The sequence below is a fragment of the Euphorbia lathyris genome, chromosome 2 (genome assembly GCF_963576675.1).
Source record: "Euphorbia lathyris chromosome 2, ddEupLath1.1, whole genome shotgun sequence".
NCBI lineage: Eukaryota > Viridiplantae > Streptophyta > Magnoliopsida > Malpighiales > Euphorbiaceae > Euphorbia > Euphorbia lathyris.
In genome coordinates this window covers 54,583,686-54,595,582 of record NC_088911.1, presented here as the reverse complement: position 1 = coordinate 54,595,582, position 11,897 = coordinate 54,583,686, and the positions used below count along the sequence as shown (strand labels likewise).

The following is an 11,897-nucleotide window of genomic DNA, read 5'->3' as shown; positions in this document are numbered from 1 at the left end:
ATATGAAATATTAATTTTTTTAATGAATAAGGTCCAATTTTTTCATTTAGCACAAGTAAGTTTTATTTTTTATTTTTTATTTTTTTTTTCTTTCAACACTCTAAAACATCTTCATTTTAGTTTTAGTGTCTTGGAAGGTAAAAATTAAAATTGTTCAGCCTAAAAGACATTAGGACTGGGCAAAACTTTTTTGGCCTCCAATACTCTAAAAACATTGTTGATTTTATGTAGATGCTATAAAATTAAAAGTCACCAACCCAAAAGTATATATCTTTAATATTTTATAAATCCAATGATAATTTCTATAGATCTAATTACTTAAAATATAATTATTATAGATTTCATCAATTTCTTAGGAATAAACAATCAGTAGAGATGTGTGTGGTTCGTGCACGTCACTAATGACCTGTTATATAAAAAAGGGATAAGGTACGAAAATAGGCCTAAGGTTTTTGGAAAATACCAATTTAGACTCAACGTTCAAAATAGCACTAATATAGGCTTAACGTTTACAATATAATATTAATTTAGACTTAACGTTTACAATATAGCATCAATTTAGGTCTCACGTACAAATAGCACTAATATAGGCTTAAAGTTTACAAAATAATATGAATTCAAGTTTAACGTTTTACAAAATATATACAATTTAAGCTAAACATCATAATTAAATTAATCATATTATATTCTTTCCCTATTAACTTTATATTAGGGTTGTCAAAATGGATAAATGGATTGACTCAATTCATTTAATATATGAATTGATACAACTCGATTCATTTAATAAATGAGTTGGATGACCCATTTAATAAATGGGTGGATATGACACAACTCATTTATTAAATGAGTTATATGAATTGACTCATTTAACCCAATTAATTAAATCTAAGCAATTTTTGATTTAAATACAATGAAAATTAAAAATCAACATATTTAATTCATTTAACCCGATTAACTAAATATAATTAAAAATTTAAACAAAAAAAAATGTAAAAACGGAAACAACATTAAAAAAAGGATACGTTAAATGTAAACAATGACATAAGGGATGGTTCCTGGCAGTCGTGGGTGTTAGCACCTCGTGCCTTCTGCCACTGTCTCTAAACAGAAAAAGTAAAAAAAAAATATGAAAACATAAACAAAGGTTAAAAACACAAAAACATGAAAAACGTTAAAAACACGAAAAACTTGAAATATATGGAAAACATGAAAAAATGCAAATAAACAAACTATTAAGACACGAAAAAAGTTGAAAAAATGTGGAAAACGTGAAAAAACATAAACAAACTATTAAAAACACGAAAACGTTACAAAAATAAAATTTGAAAAAATGTGAAAAACACGAAAAACATAAAAAAAATGTGGAAAACACTAAAAAAGTGAAAAACACGAAATCTGAAGAAAAAAATTAACTTTGAAAAAGCGAAAATGTGAAAAAATGCGTTTTAACGTTTTTTCACGTTTTTGTGTTTTTGGTGTTTTCATGTTTTCATGTTTTTTTTTTGTGTTTGTTCACATTTTTGCATTTTTCGCGTTTTGTCACGTTTTTGTTTTTGTTTTGTGTTTTTTCGCGTTTTCACAATGTCTCACTTTCTTCCATTGTTCATTTTTTTCGTGTTTTCACATTTTCGTGTTTTTTCATGTTTTGTATTTTTCGTGTTATTCACGTTTTTTTTATTTTTCGTGTTTTGTCATGTTTTTGTGTTTTTTTGCGTTTTCGAGGTTTCAGGTTTTTTTTTTCGTTTTTTGTTTTTTGTTTTTCGTTTTTCACATTTTTGTGTTTTTCTCACGTTTTTTATTTTTCGTATTTTGTCACTTTTTCTTGTTATTCACTCTTTTCATTTTTTTAAAATTAACCCTTAAATACATTAAGTTTCTAACTAATTTTCCGTTTTTTATTTTTTAGTTTTTTTCCATTTTTCTCGATTTTCTGTTTTTTCATGATTTATCATTTTTTCATAAATTATTAAATGAGTTAATTGAGTCAACCCAATTAACTCATGACCCAACCCATTTATTATATGAGTAAGGTGGGTCGACTCGTTTATGACTCAACACATAAATGGGTCAACTCTAATTCGTTTAATTACGAGTTAAACGAGTCGTTAAATGAGTTATGATCCATTTTGACACCTCTACTTTATATGTTATCTTTTTATTTAGTTCTATATTCTTATTTATTATAATACAATTAATTAGTATTCTTGCCCATTAAAATCTTATATTCGTTTTTCATCAACCATTCCATGACTACTAAACTTCATTGCTCATGTAATATCCACAATATTTTGAACACTAACTAGTATTCAAAATATTGTGGATATTCAATTACTTTTAGTTTGTATATATTACATGAGCCATGGAATTTAGGAGTCATGGAATGGTTGATGAAAAACAAATATATTTAATGAGCAAGAAAACTAATTAATTGTATTATAATAAATAAAAAATAGAATTAAATAAAAAGATAACATATAAAGTTAATAGGAAAAGAATATAATATGGTTAATTTAATTGTGATGTTTATCTTAAATTGGATATATTTTGTAAATGTTAAGCTTAAATTCGTATTATTTTGTAAACGTTAAACCTATATTGGTGCTACTTTGTACGTGATGCTTAAATTGATGCTATATTGTAAACGTTAAGCCTAAATTAATATTATGTTGTAAACGTTAAGCCTATAGTGGTGCTATTTTGAACGTTGAGCCTAAATTGGTACTTTCCCAAAAACCTTAGACATATTTTGGTAACTTATCCCTATAAAAAAAAGTTATATAGTTAATTTTAATTTCCCTATAAAATTAATTATATAACTTCTCTATAAAATTATTGAATATCTATTGAAAGTGTCTTCTATGCTTACTTTGTTTTTGACAAAGTAAGCATTACTTTGTTTTTTTACCATTGGATAAGCTTACTTTGTTTTTCCTAACCCACTATTGAATATTAATTTCTCTATAAAAATAATAATCAAATTTTAATTTTTCAACAAATCAATTTTAGTTTTATTGAATATTTAAATTAATTAATGAATTACAGGTAAAATTAGCGGTGAAGCTCTTAACCTAGCGGTTGAGAGCTTACATATGCCTTGGGAGGTCATGGGTTCGAATCACATCCGGGTCTGGTGGGGATTTTTCTTTCTTCTTTAATGTAAGCGCATTGCGCAACTTTAAAAAAAAAATTACAAATATAATTACAATAGTTGTAGTTACCTAAAATATTAGTTACTTAAAATATAATTACTCTAGATGTAAAGTTCGTTTATTTCTTAGGAATAAAAAGTCAGTAGCGACGCGTATGGTTCATTCGTGTCGCTAATGAGGGTCAATACTAATGCTCATGGTGTACGCCCATCACTAATAGCCTGTTATATAAAAAAAAGTTACATAGTTAATTTTAATTTCTCTATAAGATCAATTATATAAATTCTTTATAAACTTATTGAATATTAATTTCTCTATAAAATTAATTTTTAAATTTTAACTTCTCTATATAATTATTGAATTTTAATTTCTTAATAAATTAATTTTAGTTTTATTAAATATTTAAATTAACTAATGAATTACAGATAAAGTTACTTAAAATATTTAATTATAGATTAATTATCACTTAAAATATAATTATTATAGATTTAAAGTTTATGTATTTATTAGGAATTAAGGGTCTGTAGCAAACCTTTTTCAAAAATAAAAAGGGTCAGTAGCAACGCGTGTGGTTCACGCACGTCGCTATTAAAGGTCGGTAGGTATACACTTGTGTTGTACGCGCGTTATTACTGACCTATTATATATATATATATATATATATATATAATCGTAATTTCTCTATGAAATTACTTATATAACTTCTCTATAAAATTATTGAATATTTAATAAAAATTTATTTCTCTACAAAATTATATAATTTATTTATTGTATTTTTGTAGAATTATTAAATAACATTAATATATATATATATATATATATATAATTAATTGTAATTTCTCTATGAAATTACTTATATAACTTCACTTTAAAATTATTGAATATTTAATAAAAATTTATTTCTCTACAAAATTATATAATTTATTTATTATATTTTTGTAGAATTATTAAATAACATTAATAATCATTAAATAATAAAAAGTAATCTAAATAATATAAATTTAATAGAATATATATTAATTTAAATATTAAATAAAATTAATATTGAATATTTAAATAAAAATTACTTAAAATATTTTCAATTGAATAATAATAAAAATATTACTAAATTATAAAATAAGTAAATATATTAATAATTAAATATAGTAATTATTTCATAAAATAAATAATAAAATATAACTTCTGACCGTTCCCTAATAATATAGCGACACACATAGTGTACTGGCATCAGTAATGATCCTTCTTTATTTTTTCACTTTGCATGTTGTCTACATGCGTCGCTACTGACCTTTACGATATAGGTCATTAGTGATGTCAATGGATCGCGCGCATCTAATGATCCGTTAAATATATTTTTTACAAGTTAATGGTAAAATATAATGTCAATTGTGATGCGTCTTGTTAAAGCGTGTCACAACTAACAGTCGTTTTTTATATTATTTCTATTGAAGCGTCGCAATTGATAAATTTTATCATCATCTACGACAAATATTTCTGTAGCCATCGCTATTGAGACGTCACTAATGCTTATTTTGTACTAGTGCGTGTTTAAGAAGTATGCCTCTCGAATGCACTATCGAGGTTTACACAGAGCTAAATGGACCTTGGGAAGATCATCATTAAAAAAATAGCTTTATTTTGATTCTCCCTTGTAAGCCAAAAACAACTAATAATGGCCGCAATCAGTGGCGGAGTCAGGATTGAAAATTTGGAGGGGCTTAATAGAAAAAAAATGAGCAGTAATTTTTTTGATCATTCCACGAGATAAAACGACATTTTTATTTGAACAATAATATTAACTCAGTTTAAAAAACAATAATGTTAATTCAATTTATAGCACAATAAAATTATTTTTAAAAATTAATTTAATATATAGAAATTTTTTTAATTTATAATCACAATCTATCTATAAAGAATAATTTGTAATCATAATCTCTATAACACAATATAATTCCTTAATTTTAGTTTTTTTTTGAGAAATGCTTGTAATTTCATTAGATAAAACATAAAGAAGTACAACAAGCAAAATGTAAGGAATAAAACCTCACATGATTACAGACTAAAGCAAATACAATATCCACAAAGGGATGAAAATGATTACAAAGAGCAAAAAGAGCCCATAAAAGGCACAAAAAACACAAAACAACAATATATTTCTCGTTAATCCAAATCTGTAGAAAGACATCTGCAATCCAAACTTCATCATTTAGACCATTCCGAACATTCAGATCTGAGTCTTTTATTTTGTTGCAACCGCGTAGATTTATTGATCTACGGACAAGATAAATCATTTCCGCTCTTGCTAAGTTCGAAAAGAGCATAAACGACAGAATAATAGAGAACAGATGCAATCAGACGGATAAAGAGTTCCGAAGAAATATATGAACACAAACTAAAAAGACAAAAAAAAGAAAAAAACAGAAACCTAACCCGATGTGAGGAGGAAGAAGGAAGACCCTTCATCCTGCTCAAAGGAGATCAACAAAATAGGAAGATTGACAGAACAAGGAAAGAGGGAGGAAGAAGAAAAGGAGGAGTTTTTTTAAAGGGATAAAGTGTAAAAATACACTTAACGTTTATAGACATTAACAATTTTACTCTTAACGCCTAAAATTGGCAATTTTACCCCTAACATTAGTAGCCAAGATTAACTTTATCCCTAACGTTGATAACTTGAGTCATTGTAAAAACATCTAACTTTAGGAGTAAAATTGAATCATTTTAGACGTTAGAAGTAAAATTGTTCCAATTTGTAAACGTTGGAAGTTAAATAAGAATGATATATTTTATCCCATCTTTAAATAAGAATTATATTTAATAAATTAAATTATTTAATCATTGAAAATATATAAATTAAGTTAAAATTAAAGTAAAATAGTTTATTAAAAAAACTAATTGATTTGATATAGAAATTTGAAAATATTAAAAAGGTGCAACGTGATGGTCAGGGTAAATTGCTTAAAAACCTTTCCAAGAAACAAATAAAATATTTTAAAATTTGTGAACCGATATACGTGTTGCTTGCTGGTTAACTTTAAATTACAACACATAAATTACAAAAGAACCAAGAGATATAATTGTCAATTCACAACAAGAAAAGAAAGAGATATGAACAGTTCTTCTTCTTCCTCTGCGAACCTATTTCCTTCGAGATCAGCCATGGCAGATCCTGGTGGAGTCAGGATGGAAAACCCCTCTATGGGGTTTTCGGGCGGGGTCGGAGGGTCGGCCGACCCTCCCCGCCCCCTCTGGCTCCGCCCCTGGCCGCAATCCAAAGCCCTCACAACTCCGAGATCAAATGAACATTTAAGGCTCTACAAAAAGATCCAAAGGTGAACACAAAATACATATTCGGGGAGTAAGGCCACATTACAGAACTAAATAACCACCGTCACTTTACAAAGATTCCACGTGTATGTGGATGCAAGTGTAACATATCAACTACTTCCATTATGACAAATAAATCGAAAGCAGTTGCGATTAATTAAATTTATGGTATGTGAGAGTGCAGTTAAATCATTATCTGATTACTATAGGCTTAACTTCAGCTCATGGTAAGACACAATACGCAAAAGAACTAAAAAAAGGTAACTACTAAATTCCCAAAATACTATAATTAAACTATCATTTAGGGTTTAATTCATATATAAGATTGTAGCATCTGGTTATTGATTATAATCTTTTCAGGAAACTGGAGATTATATTGTATGAGAAATACAAAATGAGGGAAAAAAAAAGGTAAAAAGAGTTACAAATTAAGATATCTAAAAGAACAAAGTATTCTTATAAGAATTAGGATCGTTTAAGAGGTATTTGATCTCTTCATCTTCATCTTCATCGTGTTCTCCTTGTTGGTGAAGATTAAGAAAAAAGGAAGAAGAATGTTGTTTATGAGGAATGATGGAGGTGGCCATGTTCTTTCTTTTCTTGTAATTAGCCTTGAAACAGGCTTGTCTCAGCCTCTTAGTTTTATGCTCAAGCTGCATATCAGGCACTTCCTCTACCTGCTTCTTTTCCCTCTCCAATATTTTTATAGCTTCCTTCACTTTCCCTTCACTTTCCTCACCTTCCACCTTCTTCATTTCCTGCATTCATATATATTTCATATCTAGGGTATACAAAAAAACATATGGTTTCACTTATTTGTAAAATAGAGATTCTTAGTATGTTTTGTCACTGTATTTTAAATTTTACAATTAAGTTTCTTGATTATGTCTACAACTATAAATAACCAATGATAAAAAAAAATATATTTATCTATCAAAAAAACATAGCCCTCTAAAACGAAGCCTTACAAAACAATGTAATCGTAAACCTAATTTTTACTGGATGGTACAATTTTAAACCTTATTAACAAAATACATTTTTTTTCACATACAATTTCATGTTTTACCTATCCTTCAACCTACATTTAGACCACCCAATAAGGTTTTAAATGGCATATGACTAAATTTGATCTTATAGTACTATTTTTTACAGGAAGATTAAACCATTCTCTCCAAATAACCGTAGAACTAAATTTGTAACTTATGAATGAAATTGAATTAGAGGAAAATCCTACTATCAATGGACCTGATAATTAATGATCATACAACTTTATTCTCTACACCAATCATTTCTCAATCAGATAGTAATCCATTTCTTATGGTCCAATAGAAGACCTCTAAATAAGAAGCCCTAGGGCAGCTGCCCTAGAGCTGCTAGGGCATATAAGAATAGTAGAGGATACCTGGACATTATTAATTAGGGTTTGAAGGCTCATTAGCTTTCGGTGTGGCCATCTCTTGATGCCCAACTCTCTGCATCTCTTCTTCAATATGGTTAAACCCACATTGAGTTGTTTTGCAGCCTGGGTTATTGGCAAGTAGAAGTACTTGGAAATTGCTTCTTTTGTTAAACGTTTTGATATGCTCTTGTCTTCTCTCATTTTCTTTACCTCTTTTTCTTCTTCACTTGATTTTATTACACTGCTTTCTTTCTCAAACAAACACCCCAACTCACTCCATACTGTATCATCTGCATCAATTCAACATTAGTAGTAAATATAATAGAAATACAAATATAGAGGTTTCAGAGTATTTAACAACCTTCAATCAGGCTTGGGAACTCTTCAGAAATATCAAAAGAATAAGGAAGTGTAGGTGTACAAATAAAACTCTCCATTAATGGAATATCATTATGGAAGCTGTCTAGTTGGTCAAAATAAGCACTTCCATAAAGAAACTCGGAAGCAAAACTATTGGATGAATCTGCCATTCTTTTTTTCTAACTTCAGGAAATTGCAGAGTGATGACAAGTAGCAGAGATTTTAGCAAGGGGAAGAAGACGGAATGTATATATAGAATTTTTAATGAAAATCTACTAATAATTATGTGGGCGTCGCTTGAAATAACTTCCCAATATGCATGAACATTTATATTATTAAATAATGGTTTATTTAGGAGTTACAATACTCATAGCAATTACTAACCTCTTCATCGGCTGGTTACATTAATTTTACTACAAAACTGAACTTACATTTTTCTTTTCAACTTCCATAATAAAATCATTAAAATCAAATTAATACGAGGATAAAGTGCATACAATTGTTTGTTACATATATGTTGGGTACACGTGTAAATTATTAATTAACTAGAGAATGTTATTATTAGTGAAGTATATCACTAACATGAAATTATTGATCCAATTTACCAATGATGTAATGGACCACTAATGAAAAAACGCTTAATTGAATCGACATAATTACATCGGGCTATAAAAAAATCGACACAACTATGTAGATTGTGTCGAGCTTCAAAAACGATTGACGCAATTGCTGAAAATTTAATTAACTGTGTTGGGTCTAGACGTCGAGTCGACGCAATTGACTGATATTTTAGATGCATAGACGCAACTATTGTACATCAATTGCGTAGTGTGTAAAGCGCGTGAAGCAATTGATTTTCATTGTGCTGGTCTCGTTTAGAAACCGGCGCAATTGTACTTTTAATAAGGACATAAAATCGCGATCAAAACATGGAACTGTTTAATCCCTAATTTTATTTTCCCCCAAACTTCTCCAAACAGACGAAGTTCTCTCAATCCTTCGTCCTCCGTCGAACTTCGGCGCCTCCAACCGAGCCCATTGTCACTTTGAGCGACCACCGCCGACCGAGTGACCACCTCTTTGAGCTACTCTGATGAGTTCTCATCCTTGCCCAGGTATTGCCTGTTTTTTCCCTTTTTGTTTTGTGCATTCAATCTCAATTTGTTGGAGTAATGCTACTTAGATTTTTAGCTAAGGCTTTTGCTTAGATTGATTTGTGTTGGTGTGTGTTACATGGTGTGATTTTTCATATCATTTTATCATTTAGGTTAAGGCTAAGTTTGGTATTTTATGGGACTGGTTATTGATTAGGGAAGTGAGTAATTCTATGCATATTATATTTCTGTTACAAAGAATAGATGCTTGGTGAGGGTATTTTAATTCTATAACTAGTCGAAAACCCGTGCGATGTACGTGGTATAAAAATTTATATGCAATTTAGATAAATAAATAAATTGACATATTTACTTTTAAGTAATTTTATATGATGCTATGAAATTTTTTTATATTATGTATATTTAAAATTAATATATATTTTTTATTTTTATTTTTTTTTGTAGGAAAAGGAAAGAAAAAACAAAACAAAAAAAAACCTAATCCGGGATTAGCCTAGGGAAGCTAACCCCCACAACATCTTCCAAGAGAAGAGAAGATAAATAATCAGGAGGAGAAGAGAAGGTTGTGACGCCCAACATCCTCTCATGGCCAACAACCGCCAAACGATCCGCAACCCGGTTTTGCTCTCTGAAGACATGACTAAACTTGATAAGGTCAAAGGAAGAACAAAATCTTCTAATACATTTGATTAAATTTTGGCTATTCAAACAAATAGTTTTTTTATCGGAGATCATATTGATAGTCTCGAGGTTGTCAGATTCTACAAGCAACTTCTTTTTTATCAATATATATTTTTTATTGATAATTCAAATTAAATTAATTTTGAAAATAATTGATTAATTTTTTTATAGAATTTTAATTAAAGGTGAATGATTTATTTATTTTTACAAAATTCAATGATTTGTACTTTTTAGGAATTTTAATACATTTTCATATTTTAGAATTCTGTGAAACAATAATAATAAAATAGGAGATTAATTAAAAAATATATTAGAATATAATGAAAAACCAAAAATTGAATTAACCTACAATTAAAATTAAATATTATATTTACGATACAAAAGAGTTACAATATATGTTAAACAAAAATTGAATTAAACTACAATTAAAATTAAATATTATATTTACGATACAAAAGAATTACAATCTATGTTAAAATGGAAGCAACATCAATATATTATTCTATAAACTATTACAATCAATACGTTTCTAATGTTGTATATGAAGAAACTTTATCAATTCAATATGTTACATATTAAAAAATCGTAAGAATTAGTCCCAAATTCATCTTGATGATAATCATTTTGCTTGATGGAATTTTATGATCACCAAGTATTCGAATTCAATTATTCATTCTGCTACAATAACCCAATATATCTAATTGAATCAATTTAAGGTGATGATTTCTCCTATTTTCATCTCGTAATATCCCATCAAGACATTCAATCAATTTGTTCTTAATTCTTTCACTATATAGAATATCAGTCATGCTCGCAGATATCACTTATTTGACTTCATTAATATTTTCTAATAATTATATATTCTTGAATTTCGTACGCAAGAAAAACAAACAAAAGAATAGAAAACAAAAATGAATGGACAAAAAAGATAATTAGGAGAGAACTATCTTCCTCTCGGTTTTTCTTTTGAAAATAAGAGAGAATGTCGAGATATAAGCATATAAAGAGGAGAGTGAAAATATTTTTTTGCCTATTAATTAAACATTTTATTTTTTCTTAATGAAGTATTAAGTCCATAAATTAATTTTAGTTAAATAGAATTAAATCGCAATTGTAACCACTCAGTACAAAAAAAAACATTTTATAATTAATATGTGAAATTAATTATATTAATTAGAATCATTATGCTCAACATTTGAGAATTTGAAGAGATTCAAATAATAATATTTTTCAACAACTTTTCCTATGATCATGTTTCATTTTCATCTGTTAAAAACTCTTGAAATACTAACAATTTTGTACGAACCATAATATAATAGTTAAAAACTATATAAGTCAATATTGCAAAAGTAATTATCTCAATATCCCATAATTAATATACAGTTTTAAGATTTTGAGCATCAAAATTTATTTTTATTTACCTTCATTTTGAATTCGTATCTAGCATAATCCACACATTCTTCAAGAATAAACACCTTATCAAGTGTATTAGACGCTTACAATCTCTTTGTCTAGAAAATTGAGGAAAAATAACTTTTTGATAATAATAATAATATAACAACAGAAATGAATCTGAAAGATGAAACTATAGCAACTATTGTTTAATAAAAATAAAACAATAACATAATTGAGAACAAAATAACTATAACATACGAAAAAAATTGAATAATTACCTTCAGAAATATAATACTATCTATCATGCTTTATATAGAAGTTTATTTGTGACTTTTGGATTTTCTTTGCTTTGTGTTTTTTCATCTTCCCGTAACTCTTGTTTTCTTTTATTATTTTAATTAATAGGCTAGTAATTATTTAATATATTATAAATATAAATCTATTATTTTTAATTAATTAAATCTTTTTAAT

The 11,897-nt window shown here is 27.6% G+C and overlaps 1 protein-coding gene across 1 annotated transcript; it reads right to left on the bottom strand.

The window, feature by feature from the left end:
• Nucleotides 1-6,913: 6,913 nt before the first annotated feature.
• LOC136216997 (protein RKD1-like) lies at nucleotides 6,914-8,405 on the bottom strand. The gene is made up of 3 exons (XM_066003554.1): nucleotides 8,237-8,405; nucleotides 7,879-8,165; nucleotides 6,914-7,234 (listed from the first exon to the last, which is right to left on the bottom strand). The coding sequence occupies exons 1-3, from the start codon at nucleotides 8,403-8,405 to the stop codon at nucleotides 6,914-6,916; spliced, it is 777 nt and encodes a 258-aa protein (XP_065859626.1).
• Nucleotides 8,406-11,897: the final 3,492 nt, after the last annotated feature.

Excerpts from the sequence above, each read along its gene's own strand:
- LOC136216997 (XM_066003554.1), bottom strand. The coding sequence starts at position 8,405 with ATGGCAGATTCATCCAATAGTTTTGCTTCCGAGTTTCTTTATGGAAGT. Across the intron at positions 8,166-8,236 it reads GTTCCCAAGCCTGATTGAAG|ATGATACAGTATGGAGTGAG; the intron begins GTTGTTAAATAC and ends GAATTGATGCAG. Across the intron at positions 7,235-7,878 it reads CCCTAATTAATAATGTCCAG|GAAATGAAGAAGGTGGAAGG; the intron begins GTATCCTCTACT and ends ATATGAATGCAG.